The sequence below is a fragment of the Choloepus didactylus genome, chromosome 1 (genome assembly GCF_015220235.1).
Source record: "Choloepus didactylus isolate mChoDid1 chromosome 1, mChoDid1.pri, whole genome shotgun sequence".
Taxonomy (NCBI): domain Eukaryota; kingdom Metazoa; phylum Chordata; class Mammalia; order Pilosa; family Megalonychidae; genus Choloepus; species Choloepus didactylus.
In genome coordinates this window covers 204,646,358-204,671,028 of record NC_051307.1, presented here as the reverse complement: position 1 = coordinate 204,671,028, position 24,671 = coordinate 204,646,358, and the positions used below count along the sequence as shown (strand labels likewise).

At 42.1% G+C, this 24,671-nt stretch overlaps 1 protein-coding gene across 1 annotated transcript; it reads right to left on the bottom strand.

Annotated features, from left to right (window-relative positions):
- Positions 1–12,294: 12,294 nt before the first annotated feature.
- On the bottom strand, positions 12,295–24,082 carry LOC119526873 (IQ domain-containing protein F5-like). Its single transcript, XM_037826379.1, has 2 exons — positions 23,986–24,082; positions 12,295–12,792 (listed from the first exon to the last, which is right to left on the bottom strand). The coding sequence occupies exons 1-2, from the start codon at positions 24,080–24,082 to the stop codon at positions 12,347–12,349; spliced, it is 543 nt and encodes a 180-aa protein (XP_037682307.1). The 3' UTR covers positions 12,295–12,346.
- Positions 24,083–24,671: the final 589 nt, after the last annotated feature.

Sequence of the window (24,671 nt, the reverse complement as noted above, 5' to 3'; positions counted from 1 at the left end):
GGTTTGTCTTAGATGGTTCAATAGCCCTGATTTCTCTGGTTTCCAAGGTCTGGCATGAGTCAGATGAGGGAGGGGGAGAGCCATGAGTTAACAATTGCCCCTATGACATGGGGATTAGGACATCTGCCACAAAAACAATCTGTGTGAACTTGTAACACCTGTCTGCTTCCTTCGTGTCAGAGATGTGCCCAGGCCCAGGGTGGAAATATAGTGTCATTCCACACCATTCCACCCTCTGAGGCCCTCATGGCCCCTTGTCGTTCTGTCACTCAGAGGGCAGGAAGGACCTTGGCCAGCTATCCCCACGAGGCTCTCCATTGCCTTCTCAGATTTAGGTACTTTCTGTCTTTCCTTGACTCAGGTTCAGTATCTTAGTACATCTTAAATTGGAAAAAAGAGACAAATAAACCAGATGAATCTAGAATGCAGGAAAATAAACATAAAAAACTTGAATGAATGAAATAGAAAACAAAATTGGTGGTGGAAAAGTCTATTTAAAATGTGTTAAAAGATAAAATTTCATGAACCTGAGCAGAGAGAGAGTATGAGAGAGATCAAATGTGGAATGTAAAAGTTGAAATAACCAATGAGAGATTAAAATAGTCTTGAGAATATATTAACAGTTGAAAACCAAGAGGAAACAATTTCCTAACAAAATGCAAATTACCAAAATGAACAGAAGGATATGTAAAATTTCATAAATTGAAAAGGGTATTAAAGATCCACAAATAAGTACTGGAACTAGTAGATCCACATCTGAATTCTAAATAACTTACAAATCCAGATTTTTTCAATGTGACAAACTATGTAAAGCTATTCTAAAAGATAGGTACTTCCATTCCACATTTCATGTTGCCTGTGTTAGTTCCGTGAAAAATCCCACTGAGGTTTTGACTGTAAGTGCCTTTTCCTTGGGGAGAAGGGCAATCTGTGTGATAGTGAGATCCACCTTCTAAGAACATGGATAACTCCTCCTTTTTTAAGGAATTTTTTTATGTCTTTCCACAAAATTCTAAAGTTTTGTCTATAAAGTTTTTTGAGGTATAATTCACATTCCATAAAACTCACCATTTAATGTGTACGTTTGGTGGTTTTTGGTATCTTCATAAGGTTGTACAACCATCAGCTCAGTCGGTTTTGGAATATTTCAAGACCTCAAAAAGAAACTCTATACCATTTAGCTATCGCCACTCAACTTCCCATTCCTCCCCAGCCATAAACAACCACAAATCTACTTTTAGTCTCTATAGATTTGCCTATTTGACATTTCATAGAAACAGAATCATATAATATGTGGTTTTGTGTTAAGACTTCTTTCATTTAGTGTAATGTTTTAAAGGAATAACCATGTTGTAGCATGGGTCCGTTCTTCATATGTTTTTATGTTAATAAAATTCCATTGTTTGGATATACCACATTCTGTTTACCCATCCATCCACTGATGGATATTTGGGTTGTTTCCACCTTGGATATTATGAATAATGCTGCTATGAATATTCTTGTATGAGTTTTTGTGTGGACACATGTTCTTTTCTCTTGGTTATACTTAAGAGTGGAATTGCTGGGTCATATGGTAAATGTATGTTTAACCATTTGAGGAACAGTTTGCCAAAGTGGCTGCATGATTTTACACTTCCATAAGCACACCCTCAACAACATTTATTATTTTATGACTTTCTGATTATAGTAGTTCTACTGGGTATGAAGAAATACCTCACTGTAGGTTGGATTTTCATTTCCCTTATGATTAATGATGTCAAACATCATTTCATGCACTTATTGGCTACATATACATATTTGGAGAAATTTTATTGAGATTATTTTGCTTGTTTTGGTTTTTTGTTTGTTTGTTATTTAAGACAGAACCTTTTATTTTTCGTCATCAAATGGGGAAAATGTAACACGTCAGGGCATTACACATAAACTTAAGTGGCGGAACAAGAGGGTCAATTTATGGCAGAGTTCAACATACATAGTGCTTTGCTTCTTTTTAAATTGTTTACTGTGTTATGATTGAGTTGTATTCATTCTTTTTTTTTTTTTTTTTTTTTTTTTTTTTTTCTAAACTCAATTTTATTGAGATGTATTCATATACCATGCAGTTACACCAAGAGTACAATCAACTGTTCACAGTACCATTATATAGTTGTGCATTCATCATCAAAATTAATTTTTGAACATTTTCATTACCAGAAACACAAAAGTAATAAGAATAAAAATTAAAGTGAAAAAGAACAATTAAAATGAAAAAAGAACACTGGGTGTTTTTTTTTGCCCCCGTTTCTCTACTCATTCATCCATACACTGGATAAAAGGGAGTGTGATCCACATGGCTCCCCCAATCACACTGTCACCCCTCATAAGCTACATTGTTATGCAACAGTCTTCAAGATTCAAGGGTTCTGGGTTGTAGTTTGATAGTTTCAGGTATTTACTGCCAGCTATTCCAACTGACCTTGTTTTGAGATGACATAGTTGTCTACATTGAAAATCACAAGAAATCTTTAAAACAAATTCTCAGGCTAATGAATGAGTTCAGCTAGCTTACAGATACAAGATCAATATGCAAAAATCAATCATATTTCTATTTATAAATAATAAACAAGTTTTGGAATTGCTTGGGACACATGGCCCCATTTTTTCTTTCCAATTCCTCCTTTCTGGAGTGGGAATGCCTGTCCCACCATTGTATTTTTGAAGCAGATAACTTGTTTTCCAGGTTTTGTGGATCCACAGATAGAAAGAAATTTTCCTCTGAGTGAACAATATCCATAACTGATATAAATAAGATTTTGGATTTAATTTCCTTTTCAGAGTTCTTTTACTAATATATAGAAACACAATTGATTACTGTGTGTTAACATTGTCTCTGTAACTTTGCTGACTTTGTTTATTAGCTCTAGTAGAATCTTTGTGGAGTCTTTGGGATTTTCTATATTTAAGATCCTGTCATATGTGAACAGAGTTAATTTACTTCTTCCATTCCAACGTGGAAGCTTTTTTTTTCTTGCCAAATTTCTCTGGCTAGAACTTCCAGTACAAGGATGAATAGCAGTAATAGCAAGCATCGTTGCCCTTATGTCCTTTGTGTTATTCTTGTCACATAATACATCTTTATACATTGCATGCCAATAGCATAGGTTTATAATTATTTTCAGGCATTTGTATCTTTAATCAGGATGCATCCGTGCTGTTCTCACAGGTCTCCACCAGACCAACCAACATGCAATCCAGACTGGAGAAGGGCAACGTATCCTCAGTCTGCCTTTCAAAGCCACATGAGCCACTCTTCCCACAACTGTTGTGGGGCTAAGAATGGTGAGATTGTCACTGGTTTGGACACACTCGCATGAAAGATCAGAAGCCTCTACCTTTGTCAGGTACTTCCATGGTTATTACAAGTGACTGATCACATTCCAGAGTTGCAAAATATTTAGTTTCAAGCAGGTTTTGCTATGCATTTATTGCTTTGATGGAGGTGCCAACCCATATAACATCCTACTTACATGGTATCACTTCACCCACCTGATTTTTGACTAGAATGCAAAAGCAATTCAATGGAGGAGGTACAGCTTTTTCAACAAATGGTGCTAGAAAAGCAGACAAACAGGCAAAAAAGTGAACTTCAACCAAAACCTCATACTTCGTGCAAAAATTAACAAAATTTCATACCCTTTTAGCATGGTGAACTTTTAACCATTTTATGTGTTACGTATCTCTCAAAATTCTCAGTGTGCACATTGTTAACATTCTATGGTGACCCTTGTCACTACTGTCAATTTATTAACACACATTGAGATAAAGAATACACACTGAAATAAAATAAAATTATTTTCTGAGTATCTTACAACATTTGAGATTCTTTAAAAATTTTCACCCCAATGCTGCAATGACAAATTGATAAGAAAAGTAAAGTTCATGGGTCTTGGGTAAGGAATTAAAATGTAAAAAAAGGTTGACACAGACACTGGGTAAAGAGCAAGTACAAGAGTAAGAAGAAGTGCTATCAGTTAACAGATGCTAGTTAGGGCATGTGAGTAGAAAATGAAATTTTTAATAAAGACTTGCAGAGCAGACTGAAGGGAAGAAAAGTAGAGCATCACAAAACCTACTCCTAGAGCCAGAAATATGTATTGCTCCAGTTGGGCAGGAATTGGACTTCCAAAGAAAATCTGTGATGACCAGAGAGCAGGGCTCAAGTTTAGGTTCATAAATCAGATTCCTGTTACTGTTTAAGTGATGAGATTGATAAGAGCACGAGGACATCCTAAAGTCAAGGAAATTAAACATGTACTGCAGAAGTTCAGACACAAAGACACAATCGTGAGTATTATTCAGAAAATTGTATGGGGGAGAAAATTGGTCTTAGCAACAAAGTAAAAATCAAGTAGGTGGAAATGGGAATCAAAGTCAGAGGAGGACTCTTACTAACGATGACTTGATGTTGAATCACTTACAATATGAAACAGAGCTCCTTAGGTTAGACTTAGATCTGATATAGAGGTTCAGAGGCATCAGCGGTAAGAAAAAGAGGACTACTTGGACAAGTCAATGCTCTGTCTACAACTTACATAAGTAAAATAAAAAGCAAGCAAACAAAAATGAACAAAGGAAATCTAGGTCTAAGTTACACTCTTGCAATATACTACATTTTAATACATAATGAGAAAGACACGAGAACCTCCTATATTTTCAATGTATATTAAATATTGAAAATTCAGTGCCTCTGATTTCAATCTAGTGTATACATATACAATTATTTTTGAAAACAGATTGTCAAACCTCTAAGAGAGCTTCAGAACAGCAAGAGTTCAAAAAATAGATTGACATCCATCAAATGAATCTCAGACCACATCTCTTCTGTTAGGTCTGGGCCCTAGGCCCCTCCCCCATTTCCCTCAATTGTAAAGCCAGGCTGCAGGTCAGACCGTGCCTCAGGTCACTGTTTCCTCCCACCCCCACTTTGGGCCACTTTTCCTGTTACTGCTGTTTCACTGCTCCCTCCCTCCCCTCCCTCTCCTGTTTGAATGTACAAACCAGGCATTGCCAAAGTTACAAGATATGCTATGTGTAATCCCCTATTGGCCAAAGCTCACATACCTTACATTTCCAAGACCCTGTGTAAACCCCTGATTGCCAGAAAGCCCTATAAAAAGAAATCCACAAAACTGTGCAGTTTTCCCTCCAAGCAGACTCTTCCTGATGGTTGGGGCCGCCCTGTGGTTTCTCTCAATAAACTTTTTATTGTTGTCTGCCATTTGGCTTTGTCACCCATCTTTTGAGCCAAACTACCTTACATCTACCATCTTAAAGATATCACATTTCTGTAGGTTTTTCACAATTTTCTGAATTAGTAAATTGCTCCTTTACTTCTGGACTTGTGATAAATAAAATTTTATCTTGTTAACTAAAACTGAATCGCCAATGTTTTCAAAATATCCTTTTTTGGGGGCATATTCCCAATTCTCTTGTTTCCAAGAAGAAACTTGTCACTTATGGATTTGTTCCAGAAAAGTATTTTGATTTTTTTTAGAATCCTAAAACATAAATTTGGGGTGTCTTTAAAGCATTTATTCTGCTTTCCTAAGATAAATTTATATATTAGCAAGAACTTTTCAATCAAAGGAGTAACTTAGATGCTTATGTTTGTGCCTTTGTGCTCATGCATTTCAAATTTAAACCAAGAAATATTGTCAAAACAAAGTAAATCATGTCAGAGTCAGGCTTGTAATGTGAGGGAATAAAAGTGAAATTGTCATCTGGAAATTTATAATGGTGTTTCTTGTACAATTCTCAAATGCAGTTTTCTTTGGTTCTTTTGCTATATGATAATAACAACTATCAGTGATATGTTTATGAATCAGTATTCAGCTTAAGTTAGATAATGAAGTATGTAGGATATGTATTTGAGATTCTTCTATTCTTCAAAACTCTATTTCACTTTTAGGAGGTCACTACCGATATCACTGTAATCATCATTATAAATACCATGATCACAATACAATCAACAACACTTAGTGCAACATTTATCAAGTGCTTAATAAATATTAGATTCTTTTCCAAGAGATTAACATCCTTTTCTTATTTAACTAAAATAAAATTTTGAGATATGTGTTTCCCTTACATTTTCAATAAGGAAATTGAAACTTAGAGTATTTCTGGAAAACACATGATATCACACATCTAATAAGAATTAGAACATATGCTATACATTGTCTCTACAAGGACAGCAAGTATCAAAACTGAGTTTTGCCAAAAGTTATAGTCCTTGAACTTTTCTGTTTTAATAGCTTATTGCAGCAAAAGAGCCAATTCATAAAGATTAGGCTGTGAGGATGAGGCTTCATGTGAAGCTAAAATATAAAAGGGGTTTGCATTCAGTATAAGGGTAAACTAGAAATAACTTCATTAGGCAGAGGAGAAACAAGAAAATTTACCTATGCCAAAGAACTATTGGGTGAGAAAAAAATTCTTATGAGAGCAGAAATATCTCCCACATAGGTTCTTAGTCTGAATTCACATGATTCACTCTTACTTGTATGGTCCAAAATATCTCAAACGGGAATGTAATTTAAAGCAGTCTTTTTGGTGATAACTTATGTAACTGGAAGAAGCAAAAACACAAATCTTTTCCAGAAGAACATAAATTCAGTTGAAGCCTCAAAGTAGCCTCGCCAATTAAGGTCTAAGGAAAATGAGTATCTGGCAATCAAAACTTACTAAAATTGAAAGTAAACAAAGTATCATGATTGAGAATCAGCAGGAAATTTTAAAAAGAGAAAGAACAGAATCAGATCCAGAAATTAAGCCTGGAAAAAGAACCTGTAAAGATTGAACTAGCATATTCGAGAAATAACAAAATAGAACCTCTGCTAATTAAAATATATAATGCTTAAAAATACAACTCAATTAATGGATTGAGTAGCTGATTAGATATGGTATAAAAGTTTATAGAACTGGAAAGTGGGACTGAAAAAAAAATACCTCAAAGGCAGTTCAGAAGGATAAAATGATGAAAATACTTGAATAGAATTCAAAAATATGAAACTGAAATTTAGAGTCTAAAAATGATATAATTAGTATTCCAGAAAGATACAACTGAAAGAATGGAAAGCAGGCAATACTTTTAAATATTGAGCACTTTCCGTAATTGATGAAAGGACCAATTTTCAGTTCAAGGAACTCAAGGAATCATGAATACATTAAATAAAAATAAATCTTTGACTAAACAATTTCATAGTAAAACTGAGGAACATAAAGTAAAAAGAGACATAATGAATACATAAAAAGGAAAAGATAATTCAAACAAAGATATTGACTGACATTACATAGTGTTATGACAAGCATGCATTCTAAATAAAAGTATTTATGATTAAATAGAGTGAAAACTGCTAAACAGGTTGTTCACAGCAGCTACTGGTTGTTTTAGTTTGCTAAAGCTGATAAAATGAAATATACCAGAAATGGGTTGGCTTTTACAATGGAGATTTATTAAACTACTAGTTTACAATCTGAGGCCATGAAAATGTCCACATCAAGGCATCATCAGGATGATACCTTCTTCCTGAAGAAAGGGTGCTGGCAATCTGGGACTCCTCTGTCACATGGGAAAGCACATGGTGGTGTCTGTGATCTCTCCCTTCCCTCCCAGGTGTTGTTGCTTCCAGCTTCTGGCTTCAGTGGCTGCCTCTCTGGGCTTCTGTGTATTTCTCTCTTTTAGCTTCTGTCTCTCATAGCTTCTGTAGGGCTTTTTTTTCTGTGTATTCTCTCCGACTTTTATTCTCTTATAAAGGACTCAGGCATTCAAAAGTCCTAATAGCTATTAAATAGGATCCATTTTTGAGAACCTTTACCCTTTCCATGCATGTGGGCTGTTCCGCTCTCCCAGCCCGAGACCTCTTAACTCCAGACCTCAACCTCCATGCTCATTCTTTATATATTATTTATAGAAAGCCTTTATCAGACATAGGATTTGCAAATATTTTCTTCCATTTTGAGGACTGTTTTTTCACTTCCTTGATAATGTTCTTTAATCATATAAGTTTTAAATTTTGATGAAATCTAGTTTATCTATTTTTTCCTTTGATTGTTTGTCATTTAGGTGTCATATCTAAGAAACGATGCCTAATCCAAGAACATGAAGGTTTATACTTCTACAAGTTTTGTCACTTTAGCTCTTACATTTAGGTATTTGATCCCTTTTTTTTTCAGCATACATTTAAAATTATTGCAGCACTTGTATTTTTTATTGAAAAGGTTTTAGGGCTTCATTTTTATATGCAGTTTTTTTTGAATGAATTTTTATTGCAATATATTCACATACCATATAATCCTTTCAAAATATACAATCAATGGCTTACAGTATCATTATATAGTGGTGCATTCATCGCCACAATTAATTTCAGAACATTTTCATTACTCCAAAATAAAGAAAAAATAAAAATAAAAAAGAACACCCAAACCATCCCATACCCCTTATGCCCCCCTAGTATTTATATATACTTTTGTCTTTATTACGCATCTACCCATACACTGGATAAAGAGAGTGTCAGTCACAGGTTTTCACAATCACGCGGTCACACAATAAAAGCTATATAATTATACAGTCATCAGAAATCAAGTTTACTTGATTACAATTCAGCAGATTCAGGTATTACCTTCTAATACACTAGAAACTAAAAAAGAATATATAATGTATAAGAATAACCTCCAGAATGACCTCTTGACACTATTTGAAATCTCTTAGCCACTGAAACTTTGTTTCATTTTTCTTTTCCCTTGGTCCAATGAGGCTTTCTCAGTCCCGTGATGCCAGGGCCAGGCTCATCCCTGGGAGTCATGTCTCACATTGCCAGGAAAATTTATACCCCTAGGAGTCATGTCCCACGTTGCAGGGAGGACAGTGAGTTTACCTGCAGAGTTGGCTTACAGAGAGGCCACATCTCAGTAACAAAAGAGGTTCTCTGGGGGTGACTCTTAGGCATAATTATAAGCAGGCTTAACTTCTCCTTTGCTGGAATAAGTTTCATAAAGGCAAGCACCAAGATCGAGGGCTTGCCCTGTTAAGAGAAGATGAGGAATTCCCCAGGTGGGGAAGTTTAGTATTTCCACATTTTTCCCCAGTTCCTCAAATTACTCTGGGATGTATTGGGGCATCACAGTAACTTGTACAAATCTCACAAGATCTCACTCCCTATTCAAGGTTCCATGCAATTATGGTGTTCAAACAAACTGACCATATAAGTTAAATTAGATAGTGTGCTACAGAAAATATAAATTTTGTACCAAATAAACATCTGTTCCTTTGGTCTCACACAGAAGTTGAAGTTTTAAAACACCATCAATATTGTCCTTTACCCTTTAGTCTGATTTACCTTAGTCCTAACCAGATCAGCTTCATTCATATCTCTAATTGGAGTCTGATCTCTTTTTCAGCTTCTTTTAACATTTCCTATATGGAGTAATGCTGACATTCACAGCTACCGAACTCTGGCTCTGAATCTCAGGGACTGACCAGATTATATACAAAGAGCTCAGCATCTCAGAATTTAGAAATAACCATTACAACTCATGACTGGATGTGACTGCTGTAAGAGCTAACAATCCAGGAAACTTTACCATAAGCCTCCCCCTGATAACTTATGCTCTCAGATTCAGTTCTCAGAGTTTGCACATTATAGTTAGTCCATATTAGTGAGGCGTTATAATGTTTGTCTTTTCATTTCTGGCTTATTTTATGCAACACACTGTCCTCAAGGTTCATTCACCTAGTTGCATGCCTCAAAATATTTAATCTATTTTGAATTAATTTTTTTATTAGAGAAGTTGTGAATTTACAAAACAATCATACATAAAATACAGGATTCTTACACACAACCCCACCAACAATACCTTGTATTGGTGTGAATATTGTTACTATTAATGATAGCACTTTTTAAAATAATTGTACTTTTTTTTTTAGCAGTAATTACATTTGTTACAATTGATGAAAGATTATTAAAATAGTTCTATCTATCATCCATTATTTACCTTAGGTGTATTTTTTCCCATATACCACTCTTTTATTACCACATTGTAATAATATCATACATTTGTTATAACCCATAGAAGAACATTCTTATACTTGTACTGTTAACTACAGTGTATTGTCTACAATAGGATTCGCTGAGCTGTACAGCCCTATGATGTATCTTTTTTTATTCTAATATATATATATACCCTAAAGTTTCCTATTTTAACCACATTCATCTATAGAGTACAGTGTTGTTGATTCCACTCACAATAATGTACCACCATCACAACCATTCATTTCCAAATTTTAACCATTAGCCTAAATAGAAATTCTGTACAAGTTAAGAATCAACATCCTGTTCTCTAACTCTAATCTATCACCCAGAACTTATATTCTAGATTGTAATTCTATCCCTAGTTTTCAATTCAGAAAATCAGTTTCTTACAACCAATCACCTCCTAAAAAGTAGCTCACATAAAATCCAACTCACCTTTGACTCTGTCTTGGCAAACTGACACATGAAAATGGGGGTTTACTGACTCACAAAACTGAGTTCCCATAATAGAGTTAGGAGTAGCTTCAGGAATGGCTGGATCCAGAGGCCCAAAGAAGCCCTTAGTACTGAGCCTCTCACTTTCCATCTCTTGGCTCTACCTATGTTCCTCCATGCTGCCTCCATTCTCAGTAAGCTATTTCCCTGTGTTGGACCCAGCAGCCAGGATTCATAATCCTTGGGGTTCCAGCAGTTACAACACATCATCAGAACTGAATCTTACTGGACTTGCTTGAGTCAGGCGCTCACCCATGAACCAAACACTGTGTCCAAATGAATAAACACTTGAGCTGAACCTGGGCTTAGTGTCATCATCACCCAGGAGCCACCACATTGCTGAATTCTCTGACGCTATTCTATCCCACATTTCTGGGGATGGTATTGATAGTGGGGGGTAATCAGGGTTCAGAAGAGCAGAACTATGTCTGAGGATCAGCAAGTTAATATTAATGATCTGTACCAGTAACTTACTGAATCATAATTCCAGTAAATTAGAGAAACAAACACTAGTAAACATGAGATTATGAAAGATGTTAGAAGAGGGAGGCAGAGACTGAGAAAGAAAGATACTAAGGAGTGTAAGGAGTTAATATGAAATGAGACACACAAAGATGAGGGGGCTTGAGAAAGAGAGACAGAGAGATGGAGTAATATGGACAGATGAAATGGAGAGGCAACAATAGATGCTTATCCCCAGCACAAAGTGCACACACACAAACACAAACACAAACTCAGAAACATTCCCAGATGTAAATATTAACTCAGAGGGCTGTGAAAACTTGTCTGTTGGATATAGTGGATCTGGGATGGCCAGCCTAGGGAACTGTGCAGGGATGGTGGGATGGGTGTTTCTAGGGAAGTAAGATTTGAACCATGGTGAGAGAACAGATCCCAACCTGAAAAGGACCATGTGTGCATTGATTACATAAATATTCATTGAGCACCCACTACTATGCATCAGGCACTGTTCTAGATCTGGGAAACAGAGCACTGAACTCAGATTTCCTGCTCTCCTGGAACTTGTGAGGAAAAAGGAAAATGGACAAATGATGAGATGAGGAAACCTCAGGTAGTAGTGAGGGCTGTGAAAACAGGAAAGCCAGTCAGGAGCTAGAGCATCACGGTGGGCGGTGGGGAGAAAGCTACTAGGTTAGGAGGTCAAGAGGCCTCCACCAGGAGGTAGAATTGAGCAGAGACAAAACTGAGTGAAGTGAGAACTCGCTCTGGAGGAAGACGTTCCTACGACAGGAGTCAGAGAGTGCAAAGTTCTGAAACGGGAACATGCTTGGGATTTTGAAAAATGGCAGCAGTTTCAAGGAGGACAGTGCCGTGACAGGGTGAGTTGTAGGACGTGAGCTCAGTGGGACGGCCAGAGCGGGACCGCGCAGGGCCGTGGAGATGATGGGGATGGCTTTCAGTTCTGTTCTAAAGGTAATGGGAAGACTTTGAAGGATTAAGAGAAAAGGGTGGCCCTGGCCTCCAAGTTGCACAAGCCCAGAGGGCGCCATTGGCACAGACCTCCACGTGGACGGGGCTCCCTGGAGTTGGCCCCCTGCACCCCCTCCCCTCCTCCCGAGGCATGGCTAATCAATCACAGATCCTGCTCGTCCTGCTCGCGGCTCTGAGAAGCCTTCTGCACACAGGGCTCCCCACACCCCTGCCGGTTCCTCAGAGCCTCCCTGTGAGCTGCCAAGTGTTTGTCATCCTTAGCTCAGACCATGACCTCCTGAAAAGTGGGTCTGCTGAAGAGGGCTGGGGACACGGGGACAGAGCAGACCTGGTCATTCGTTTATTGGAAGGGGTACGCACTGTGTCACCCGACAAGCCTGTGAGCCCAGCGAGATTTCCAGCTGGAGATTCAGTTGTTTCTCCTTGACTTCATAGTGACCCTGGATAAAGCCACGGGTGTGGCAGTTCCGCCAACGCCAATAGGCCTGGATGATGCGGGCGGCGCCGACCAGGCGGCAGAAGCGCCGGCGGACACGCCACATGCGCGCCCAGGCCTGCAGCCGCACGGCGGCGCCCTCCTGCTGCGCGTAGGACTCCAGCGCCGCGCGCCGCCTCCTCTCCAGCTGCCGGGCCAGGTGTTCCCGCCACCAGCTCTGGATGATCCAGGCCCGGAGGGCCGCGTGCAGCAGCGTCCGGCGCACCAGGGTGCCGCGCCACCAGGCCTGGATGGACACGACCGCCGCCTCTGGCGTTGGGATGATCTTCTTCACTTTGGGGTCTTGGGAGGGAGAAAGAGGACACTTCGGTCACGTGGGAGGCCCACACATGTTAGCCCCAGGCTGATCCTCTATCAACAATCGCCCCTTCCTCCAAAATTCAGGAGCCCTGGGTGTCCTGCCTGGGCCACTCTCTGCTTAATGATGGTGGACACATGGCCTTGACGCTGGAGCCTCAGTGAACCCGTCTGTAAAATGGGGCACACCAGCACCTGCTGCCTCACCCAGTCTTACATGGACCAGTTTAGGCCAGAACACCATGATCTCTGGATCTTGCCTGGGATGGAGCCCCTTTCCTCAGACCCCACGCAGCTGCTGGGCCATGGCATCCTTTGTGCCCCCTGCCCTCTCACCCTGACCTCAGGTCAACCCACAGCCTGCTTTGCCCCTCTGCCACACCAGAGTATGAAGATTCCTCCACCACACACAATTGTTAGCAGAATATACTTCAGTCCATGCATCCGGGTACACACATATACACATGCGCGTGCGTACACACACACACACACACACACACACACATACACACACACCCCTAGACCTGGGCATCCCAGGCCTTGGCTCCTGATTCCCCAAGCACATTCCCCACCCTGCAGCCCCCAAGTCTACGTAGTCTGGTCTCAGGCTCCTCCACCTCCTGCCTTGCTACTCTCTGTATCTCAGCCAGACCCACATTCCTCCACCTAAGAAAGAAATGGGGGAAAGGGCAGCCAAGGATGGGTCTATCCATCTGCATTCTGGCTCTGAGGACAGGGACATTTAACTGGTTTACCTGCCGCATCCTTATCCCCGTTGTTCTGGTGTAATCTGCCTAGGAGCCCTATTGACTCACTGAAGCATCTCTTTTTGGATGATAAACTATGGTCATGGACCTTTCGGTCACCACCGCTGGACCTCTAGGGTCGGAGATGTCGCAGGTCAGGGTTCTCCCCAGCACCGTGGAAGGGGGAGGACACTGATGGGGGAGGGGAGGATGTGGGGAGCAGACGCTCCCTCTTCTCTCCTTGGCTCCTTCCAGCTCTGCTCTATTGACGTGATTTCATCATGACCGTCAGTTGTAATGGAAAAGGGTTTTCTGTCCTTCTGCAATCAGGGCTTGGGGGGGAAGCCTGGGAGAAAGTGAGTGTCCTCCCCACCCCTCAGAGCCAAGTCGACCACAGACTCAGCTTCCTGGCCTTTCCTGGGGCCACAGACATGGAGGGCCCTGCCTGAGGGGCCACGGTCAACGTGCCCTACCCTCCCAGCCACCAGGGGTGGACCTGATTGCCTCCTGTACAGTAATAGATGCTCAGGACCTGGGACGAATGTCTCAAATCCCCCTGTCTGCCCACTATTAAATTACCCATGGTGAGGGGCAAGATGTTTCCATGCCCCTCAGGTCTGCATGCCTCGAGGGAGACACTGGACAGGGAGCGTAGAGAAAGGGGAGAGCAGTGATGTCATAAGGGCAGCTATGACACAGGCACCTGGATCGGTCCCCACAGGTGAGCCATTCTAAAGGGAAGCTAGAGGACCTGCCTGTCTTTCTGCCAGAGTGAGCAGAGGCCTGGCTGGAAAGACATCACCCAACACCTGACCCTTGACACAAAGGTGTAAAACAGTACTGATTAGACCTGCCTGATTTTTAGTTCATTTTAATATAACAATTAGGATGCATGTGTTTGCTCTCTATGTACAGATACTGAAGGGAGTCCAAGACATAGCAATTTGAGCAACTCAGGGCGATCCCAGTGTACACACCTTTTCATACACATGTGCTATAAATGTGTTATTTTTAAAGGGGGATTAGAAAGATACACAGCCCTCAGGAAAGGTACGTTTGAAGACAGAGGCATTGGTCAGCCCCCTGGGAGATCCTCATCAGTTTAACACCCCAAGGAGTCTGAATCCAGAGTCATCCTAGAGGCCACGTGCCCCTGCCTGTAATAATAACAAAGGGTGACGTGAACCTGAAACACAGAGGGTGAAACTGAGGCCCAGAGACTCTGCGTGACTTGCCTCACAGCTGACCCGTCATGGGGCAGCATCAGGTCCCAGCTCTGCCCCACATGGAGGCTTTGCCCTGGGTTGTCTCACCTTGTGGACTCCGGCTTCTCTATGCTTTCCCAATGCTTCTGAAGTTCATTGTTTCTAGAAAACTGTCAGCTACCCACCCTCCATCCAGGAAGAAGGCAGATCCTAAAGAGGGCGCACTGTGTGAATCCCTGCACGTGTGCTGCAGAGAGGACAAATCTCAGCGATGGGGACAGGGCAGCGGTTGCCAGGTTGGGCTTGAGGATGAAATGGGTACTTTGTGAGTCATGGGAATGTTCTCTAATTTGACTGTGATGGAGGTCACACAGGTGTATATACTTGTCAAAAATCAATGAAACGTTAAGATGGACACATGTTATCATGTATGTAAATTATACCTCTATAAAAGTTGATTTTAAAACCCTGCATCCATCTTGTTGTAACACAGAGGTCTTCCTACTGGGGTTGGAGTTTGTTTGGGCTGGTAGGGGAGGGGTGAAGGTCCCAGGCTCCAAAGGCTCAGGGCAGACCCCACATCTGGAGCCCAGGGGAACCAGGGGACTGGTGGCCAGGAAGGAGTGAGACTCACTCATGGAGAGGTTCTAGGGTCTGCGTGTTAGGGATGTGGTGACCTCTAGGTCAGGGATGGCACTTGGGCCTTGAGTGCCACCAGGACCAGCTCAGACTCAAGTCAGTGGGCAGGGAGGAGCCTCCGCAGGGGCTGAGGAGCAGAGTGACACTGTCCAAGGGGAAGTTTGTGGGGGTGCGTTTCCTTGGGTGGAGTGAACTGCACAGGGAACAAGATAAAAGGGCACCTCAGGGCCATTGTGGTTGCCCACAGGTGCAGAGGTGCTGGCTTTTTGGGTCTCTCACCATTCTCCCATCCCTCCCCACCATTCTCCACCCCCTCTCCCAGAGGTTCCCCCAGAGGCTAGCAAGACCCCCTAGGGAATGTAAAAAGGAGAGCCAGAAAGGAGGGGTCGGATCAGCCCTCTGCATATTCCCCCAGCCCCACCCATCTTGCCTCTACCAAGATGCCCCCCCCCCCATCAGCCCCTGCCCAGTCATTTCGTCTATAGCAGACTCAGCCACATCCAGGTATGTGAACCTCCTATGTAGACCTGGACACAGCTGTGTTCCCTGCAGTTCTAAGGGGTGACACTGTGGATCTATACCCTGGTAAATCCCAACACCCTTTTACAGGACCTCCACTGTGGTCCTCATTAGATCCTATTCTAGTCACTTGTCTGCTGACTGTCTCTTCCCTCTCTGGGTCTGGCAGGGTAGGTACTGAGCATTTTCTACATCTGGGAACCCAGAGGATACATAGATTTGAGATGTAGTAGGTGCTAAATAATCACTCATTGAAAGAATGAATGCAATATCCACTCATAGCCCACTTAACAGGGGACTTATGTGACCATCAGGGCCTGAGACACTTCTCTCTACTTCCATGTTCAGATCCTGTCATTTCCTTACCTCGACATCTGAAAATGCAAGTGATGATTGCACTGAAAATCCCAGGTCTGAAGTGAGGAGTTTGGAGTACTTTGGGGCTGAGGGGGAGGGGTGGAACTACGAAAGCAGGAGTGAGGGAAATGGGGAAGAACCCCGGTAGGGTGAGGAGTGAGGGGAAATGTGGGTGTGTGTGTGGGGGGGAATTGGGACTGAAGGAGAAAGGTGGGAAGCAAGGAGGAAGAAAATGAGACAGAATGTGAATTTTCTTGGCTGCCACCAGTGGAAACCCTGAACTCACAAGGCCTCTCCATAAAGATTTGCTGTCACTCTCTTCTGTCTCTTTAGTATCTACTGCCCTGGTTGGGGGGTCCTGGTTGGTGGATTTTGGGAATGAGTGCAAGACCCTGGGGTGGCCCACCTTGCAGTCCTTTGTTTCAGGGCTTTTGGTGGAGTTGGGTGAGTACCAGCCCACAAGAGACTCTTCCCTCTTTCCTGACTGGGGGTTCCCAGCCCAAGACTGCCCCTGCCCTGGGTGACAGAGTCCTGGAGGCCTAACAGAAACCCTGAGTTTGCCTCACCTGGAGAGAGGCCCTGGCTCCAGAGACTCATTTACTTCACTGCTGGGTCTCAGGTCAGGGAGTCCTGTGGAGAGTCTCAATGTTGTTTTGGCTCAGAGAAGTCTCAGGACCACATAGTCCTGGGGGGTGGGGGTGGGGGGTGCCTGTCACCACAGGATGGCAGACTGGGGCAATCTGTGGGCAGACCCCATGGTAGGCAGAATAATGGTTTCCCAAAGAGCCTGTGACCTAATTCCCAGAACCTCTGAGCATGTAAAGCTCAATGGAAAGGGGACTAGATCGCAGACGAAATTAAGTTTTCTAACCATTGACTATCTACATGGACCCAATGTAGTCACGGAAGTCTTTGAAATGTGAAAAAGGAGTCAGCATCTGATTGATGCTATATGAAAAAATCTCGATCCACCATTGGTGTCTTTAAGGATGGAAGGGGTCTATGTCTGCAGGCAGACTCCAGAAGCTGGAAAAGCAAGAAAACAGATTCACCTCCAGAGCATCAGAACGAACCCAGCCCAGACAACTGCTCAGTTTTGGTGTGGCAAGACTCATTTTGAACTTCTGACCTTCATAAATTAAAAGAATAAATTCTGTGTTTTTTTAAGCCACTGGAAAGGTCAAAATTTGTTACAGCAGTGAAAAGAAACTAATATAGACCCTGTGTTATATTGGGAATCCAGGAAACAGACTCCAAGAAACAGGGCTAAATCCCAAAGTTTTCTTGGCAGCTGCTGTTGTGACATACGCTTCCGAGGAAGTGAGGAAGGTAATATTGGGTAGAGGGAAGAACTGACCCACAATGTAGTTGCAATCGAAGCTTCTGCCAACCCTACAGGGGTCTCTGGAGCTGGGATGGCTCTTTCAAGTTGTTCCAAAATTGAGGGAAAGGGATTTGACCTTTAACCGTAAGGCAGTCACTGGCTGCAGGGTGCCCCTTAGGAGAGGACAGAACTTGACGCAATAGTCTCTCACTTCTTTTCAAGGGCAATTCCCAGTGAAGGAAGTGGATTCAGCAGTGGACAATATTCCCACCAGTTATGTGAGGGCTTGTTGACCATAACGGAGATATCTGGGAAGAGCACCACATATCCCCTATGGTCCATCTCTTTACAGCTCTCAGACTCACTTGCTTACCATAGTAAATTTTCACCATTTGTGAACGACTTCCTCAAGATTCTGGTTGGCCTTGTTTCCTGAAAAAACCCAAAGGAGAAGGATTAGAGAGACAACCTATTGCCCCTGATGCTACTTGGGTCTTATTACCCACGTTCCTTTCTCCCATCTTATACCACCCTTTCTCTTGATTGTCCTAACCCACAACCAGCATCACTATTGATCTAACAGGTTGGCAGGGTGGGGTTGGGATGACACCAGATGTCATTCCCTGTAGGGTCTGTTTCTCCACTTACCATGCATTTCTCTGCCCGTGATTGCAGTGATGGCTGGGTTGTTCATCAGCCTGGGCCACAGAGCTCCAAAAGAGGTCCCATTGAATCATCAGAGCGGCATTCATGGTCTCCCTCCACCTCATAGTATAGCAGCAGCACCACCTGCTCCTGATGCTCCGAGTATATTATCCTAGCCAGTGTGGTGACTGCTCTCATTTCCAGCTTGTCTCTACGCACAGGAGTCTGCAGTGACCGGGTGCCAGCCCTAGCTTGGAGTTCAATGGGAGTCTTACTGCGTTCTCTGATGAAAGTGTTCCTATTCTAGAGAACAGGACCTCAGGTGAGAGAGACTGCAGTTGTGAAGACAGAAAATGCAAATTCCCCAAATTGGTAGCTGGAGGGATGGCAGGCAAGGATACTATCACTTCCACACATTGGTTCCAAGGCCCACGTATGTTGTTTACAGACTCAGCACAATGTAATGGGCACATATTGTGCCCTGAAGATAACATCCCATTCCACAAAGTTTCATCTTCAAGCTGGTCTTCACAAGGTCCTCTGATGTCTCTATCAGACTGGGCACATCTGGGTGGAGAGGGGAGTGACAGGACCATGGCCCACTGCTACACCCCCTTTGCTGTTCAGTGGATCCCTTGGTCCAAGGCCATGTGATTCACTGAATCAAAATTTTGGTAAGCCCTTGCATAGTGGTGCCAGTGAGGTTGTGGACAAGAAAGATAAACCAAACACTGAGTTTGTCTCAGTTCTTCTCAAGGAAATTTGATGTCTTTCGGCACAAGAGTGTGTTGAGCCTCGTGGTCCTACTTCCCAGTGAAACTAATAAAAAATTTTATCTCCTGACACCCCACCCCACCCATACATACAAACAACCACATGCCAATTAAAATTCTCTGGATTTGGCCTTAAAGACATGAAACAAATGAAGACACCTTTATTCAGGAAAATCACCTAAACTCAGAATAGCAAGAGTCAGTTGTACGGAATCAAGACCCACACCCTCCTCCCCTCATCCCTGCTCAGCAGGACACTCACTCAGCCTGGTACAGCAAAAGCACAGGGCTCCCTTACCCCCAGTCCCCACTCAGAGGGCTATCTTCCCCAGAAGAGCAGGACATCAGGCTTTCTCGTCCTAAATCGTAAGAGATTGGGGCTGACCAATGGGGCAACTTCCTGTGGGATACAGGTTGTAAACCCTCAGGTGGAGGAGCAGACCATGACCCTGTGGTATGTAAACCTATCAGTGGCAGAAGAAATCATTAATCCTTCCACGTTGAGAGGGGCCCAATGCCCTCAACTTGGCACAAGTGGCTGCTTGGGTCTCCTCAAGGAATGGTGCCGTGCTGGGGTCATATTGGTCTCTGTTGCTTAGTTTGCACATTTGATGGCAGCAGTCTTGGGAAGTGAGAATCTGTGCTGTTGACCCGTGCAGAGCATCTGTCTCTGCCTCCAAGGTTGCCTAAAGTGTGTACACATCATGGGAGACCATTGACAGAGGCTGACTGGTGTTAAGTAGGCACCATGGTTGTGTAGTGCCTGTTCTGTTGTGGATGCTCCATGGTGGGTGTTCACAAGATGTTTTAGTTTGCTAAAGTTGCCAAAGTGCAACAGACCTGAACTGAGTTGGCTTTTACATTGGTTATTTATTTGCCTACAAGCTTATAGTTCTGAGGCCATGAAAATGTCCAAATCGAAGCATCTCATCAAGATGACACCTTCTTCCTGAAGACAGACTGCTGGAGATCCTTAGCTCCTCTATCATATGGCAGATCTGCTGGTCTCTCCCTTCTCTCCCAGGTTTCATTACTTCCAGCTTCTGGTTTCTCAGTCTGTGGCTTTCTTTTTCAGCTTTTGTATCTCTTTCTCTCTCAGTTTCTCTATCTTTCTCTCTGTTTTTCATCTTCTTATAAAAAGACTCCAGTAAAAGGATTAAGACCTACCCAGAGCTCGCCTCAACTGAAATAACCTAAAAAAAAGGTTCCACCTATAATAGATCTATGCTCACAGGAATGGATTCGCTTTAAGGACATGATCTTTTCTGGAGTCCATAAAACCTCCAAACTGTCACACATCTGATTCAAAGATTTTCACTCTTTATGCAGCCCCGTACGTTCATCCACGTCTTTAGCCCAGAGACCCCATTGTTCTTTATCTTTCAATCATTGTCCGCTCAAGTAATCAAACATCTCCACTAATGCCCAGGAGTCTCTATCTCTGTGTATATATATTATAATCTACACATACATGCTAATCTTGGGCTACTTTTTTTTTTGATTATTATTATTTTTTTATTTTTAATTTTTATTGGGATTGTTCAGATACCATACAATTATCCAAAGATCCAAAGTGTATAATCAGTTGTCCCTGGTACCCTCATATAGCTGTGCACCCATCACCACACTTAATTTTTGTTCAATTTTTAGAACCTTTTCATTACTCCAGATGAGAAATAAAGTGAAAGATGAAAAAAGAAAAAAAGAAAAGGAAACTTGAATCCTCCCATATCCCTAACCAACCCCCCTCAATTGTTGACTCGCAGTGTTGGTAGAGTACATTTGTCACTGTTTAAGAAAAAATGTTGAAATACTAATAATTGTAGTATATAGTTTGCAATAGGTATATATTTCTTCCCTATATGCTCCTCTATTATTAACTTATAATTGTATTGTCATACATTTGTTTTGGTTCATGGAAGAGATTTCTAATATTTGTACAGTTAATCATGGACATTGCCCACCATAGGATTCAGTTTTATACATTCCCATCTTTTGATCTCCAGCTTTCCTTCTGGTGACATATATGACTCTGAGCTTCCCCTTTCCACCTCATTCATGCACAATTCGGCACTATTAGTTATTCTCACATCTTGCTACTGACACCTCTGTTCATTTCCAAACATTTAAGTTCATCCTAGTTGAGCATTCTGCTCAACTAGGCTCCCCATTCTTAAGCCTCGTCCTATATCTTGGTACCTTATATTTCATGTCTATGAGTTTACATATTATAATTAGTTCCTATCAGTGAGACCCTGCGATATTTGTCCTTATGTTTCTGGCTTATTTCACTCAGTATATTGCCCTCGAGGTTTTGTCATCAACCCATTTTTTTTTTAAATATGGTTTTGTTCACACACCATACATTCCATCCTAAGTAAATAATCGATGGTTCTCTGTATGGTCATATATTTATGTGCTCACCACCTTCACCACTATCTATATAAGGGCATCTACATTTCTTCCACGAGGCAGGAGGGACAGTCAAAGAAGGTAGAGAGGTGAAAGAAAGAGGAAAAAAAAAATGACAGCTAGGAAGCAGCAAAAGGAAAAATAACTTTTAAATCAAAGTAAAGAGTCAGACACCACCACCAATATCAAGTGTCTAACATGCCTCCCCTATCCCCTCCTCTTATCTGCATTTACCTTGGTATGTCGCCTTTGTTACATTAAAGGAAGCATAATACAATGATTCTGTTAGTTACAGTCTCTTGTTTGCATTGATTGCATCCCTCCCCCAATGCCTCCCCATTTTTAACACCCTGCAAGGTTGACATTTGCTTGTTCTCCCTCGTAAAAGCACATATTTGTACATTTTATCACAATTCTTGAACACCCTAGATTTCACCAAGTTACACAGTCCCAGTCTTTATCTTTCCTCCTTTCTTGTGGTGTCTCACATGTTCCCAACCTTCCTTTCTCAACCGTATTCATAGTTACCTTTGTTCAGTGTACTTACATTGCTGTGCTACCATCTCCCAAAATTGTGTTCCAAACCACGCACTCCTGTCTTCTCCTATCACTCTGTAGTGTTCCCTTTAGTATTTCCTGTAGGGCAGGTGTCTTGTTCACAAAGTCTCTCATTGTCTGTATGTCAGAAAATATTTTGAGCTCTCCCTCATAGTTGAAGGATAGCTTCGCTGGATATAGGATTCTTGGTTGGCGGTTTTCCTCTTTCAGTATCTTAAATATATCACACCACTTCCTTCTTGCCTCCATGGTTTCTGCTGAGAGATTCGCACATAGTATTATTAAGCTTCCTTTGTATGTGATGGATTGCTTTTCTCTTGCTGCTTTCAGGATTCTCTCTTTGTCTTTGATGTTTGATAATCTGATTATTAAGTGTCTTGGTGTAGGCCTATTCAGATCTATTCTGTTTGGAGTATGCTGCGCTTCTTGGATCTGTAATTTTATGTCTTTCATAAGAGATGGGAAATTTTCATTAATCATTTCCTCTAATATTGCTTCTGCCCCCTTTTCCCTTCTCTTCCCCTTCTGGGACACCAATGATACGTACATTCTTGTACTTTGTTTCATCCTTAAGTTCCCAGAGATGTTGCTAATATTTTTTCATTCTTTTCTCCATCTGCTCCTTTGTGTGTAGGCTTTCAGGTGTTTTGTTCTCCAGTTCCTGAGTGTTTTCTTCTGCCTCTTGAGATCTGCTGTTGTATGTTTCCATTGTGTCTTTTGTCTCTTGTGTTGTGCCTTTCATTTCCATAGATTCTACTAGTTGTTTTTTTGAACTTTTGATTTCTGCCGTATACATGCCCAGTGTTTTCTGTACAGCCTCTATCTCTTTTGCGAAATCTTCTCTAAACTTTTTGAATTGATTTAGCATTAGTTGTTTAAATTCCTGTATCTCAGCTGAAGTATACGTTTGTTCCTTTGACTGGGCCATAACTTTGTTTTTCTTAGTGTAGGTTGTAATTTTCTGTTGTCTAGGCATGGTTTCCTTGGTTATCCAAACCAGGTTTTCCCAGACCAGAACAGGCTCAGGTCCCAGAGGGAAGAAATATTCAGTATCTGGTTTCCCTGAGGGTGTGTCTTAGAAAATTGCTCCACCCTGTAGATGCCTCAGGTCACTGTGCTTTTCTGCCCAGCAGGTGGCACCTGTTAGCCTATAATTCTTGACGGGTGTGAGGAGGTGTGGCCATGTTTCCCCAGGCTCTGGGGTCTGGTTCTGAATGGAAAGGGCCCCACCCCTTTCCTCTTAGAGAAGATAGACCCCCTAGGGGGAGGTCATTAGCATTTCAGTGGTCTCTCTCTCTGCTTGTGCTATCTCCACCCTTCTCCGCTTCACAGCCCTGGGAACTGAAAATGACTGGGGCTTTCTCCACTGAGCCGAAAAAGAAACAGATAGTCCCCTTCAGACCCAGTCCAAGGTGACCCTCCGGCTCTCCGGGGTCAGTCGTCACCCAAAGCCTCTGTCTGCTTGTTGGGGATTTGTACCGGTAGTGAGCAGTTCACACTCGCTACTTAAAACCCCAGTTGGAGCTCAGCTGAGCTATATTCGCTTGCTGGGAGAGAGCTTCTCTCTGGCACCACGAGGCTTTGCAGCTTGGGCTATGGGGGAGGAGGTCTCGTGACTTGGATCCGCAAGTTTTACTTACAGATTTTATGCTGTGTTCTCGGGCATTCCTCCCAACTCAGGTTGGTGTATGATGAGTGGATGGTCTCTTTTGTCCCCCTGCAGTTATTCTGGATTATTTACTAGTTGTTTCTGTTTTTTTTTCAGTTGTTCCAGGGGGACAACTTAGCTTCCACTCCTCTCTATTCCACCATCTTCCCTCTCTCAGGCTACTCCTTTTTTCACATAAAGTTGATGATAAGTTACACCACCCATCATCACTGCTTTTCAAGGTTATCTTGAATAAGGATGCAGCACAATTGTTGTCTATTTTGAAATGGCGACCACATATTTAGTTGAAATATCCTGTAAATCATGCTCAGGGTTTTTCCTCCTGTGTCACCTGTTCCCAAGGTCTTCCTTGTAAGGCCATGGGCTGAGCTGAGGGAGGAGGACTGGTACAGCATGGTGGATTTCTTGAGGGACTTGGCTATGTGCATGGTAGCTTCCTTCTTCTGTTTCCTGTTGTCTCCATTGCTGTCAGTGAGCTTAGTGAGGTGAGTCACACTTTTTCAGACTCAAAACATTCATGGGAATCTGGGAATTGAAGATCTTGGGGAAGGATTATCAACCCAGATGATGATAGCCCATGTCAGGATGCCATTTTTTTTTCATGGCTATGATCTTGGCATAGTGGACTGACCTTAGTGGAGAGTTGAACCTTCTTAGGAGCTTGGTGCCTCTGATGATGAGGTCTCAGGCCTGCTTCTCAGCTTTTCCTTCCATTATAGGAGACGAGAGCTTCTTTATATGCTACCAAGAGGCCTTCTGGCTTTTATACTTGGTTTACAGTTGCCTGTCACTTGCCTCAGCCTTTTGCTCAATAGCTTCAATAGAGCCTACAAATCCTTTGGTCCTTAAAATCACTTCCCCTCAAGCTTTTTTTTTAAATCATATTTTTAAATTGTAGAATATAACATATATATACATAAAAGTGATACCTTTCCAAGTGCAATTTAATAAGTAAAGAGCAAAATTATGGGTTACAGTTCTACAGTCTCAGTTATTTCCTTATTAAATATAACACAT

Excerpts from the sequence above, each read along its gene's own strand:
- LOC119526873 (XM_037826379.1), bottom strand. The coding sequence starts at position 24,082 with ATGCACATAGCCAAGTCCCTCAAGAAATCCACCATGCTGTACCAGTCC. Across the intron at positions 12,793-23,985 it reads AAGGAAGACCTTGGGAACAG|ACCCCAAAGTGAAGAAGATC; the intron begins GTGACACAGGAG and ends CTCCCTCCCAAG.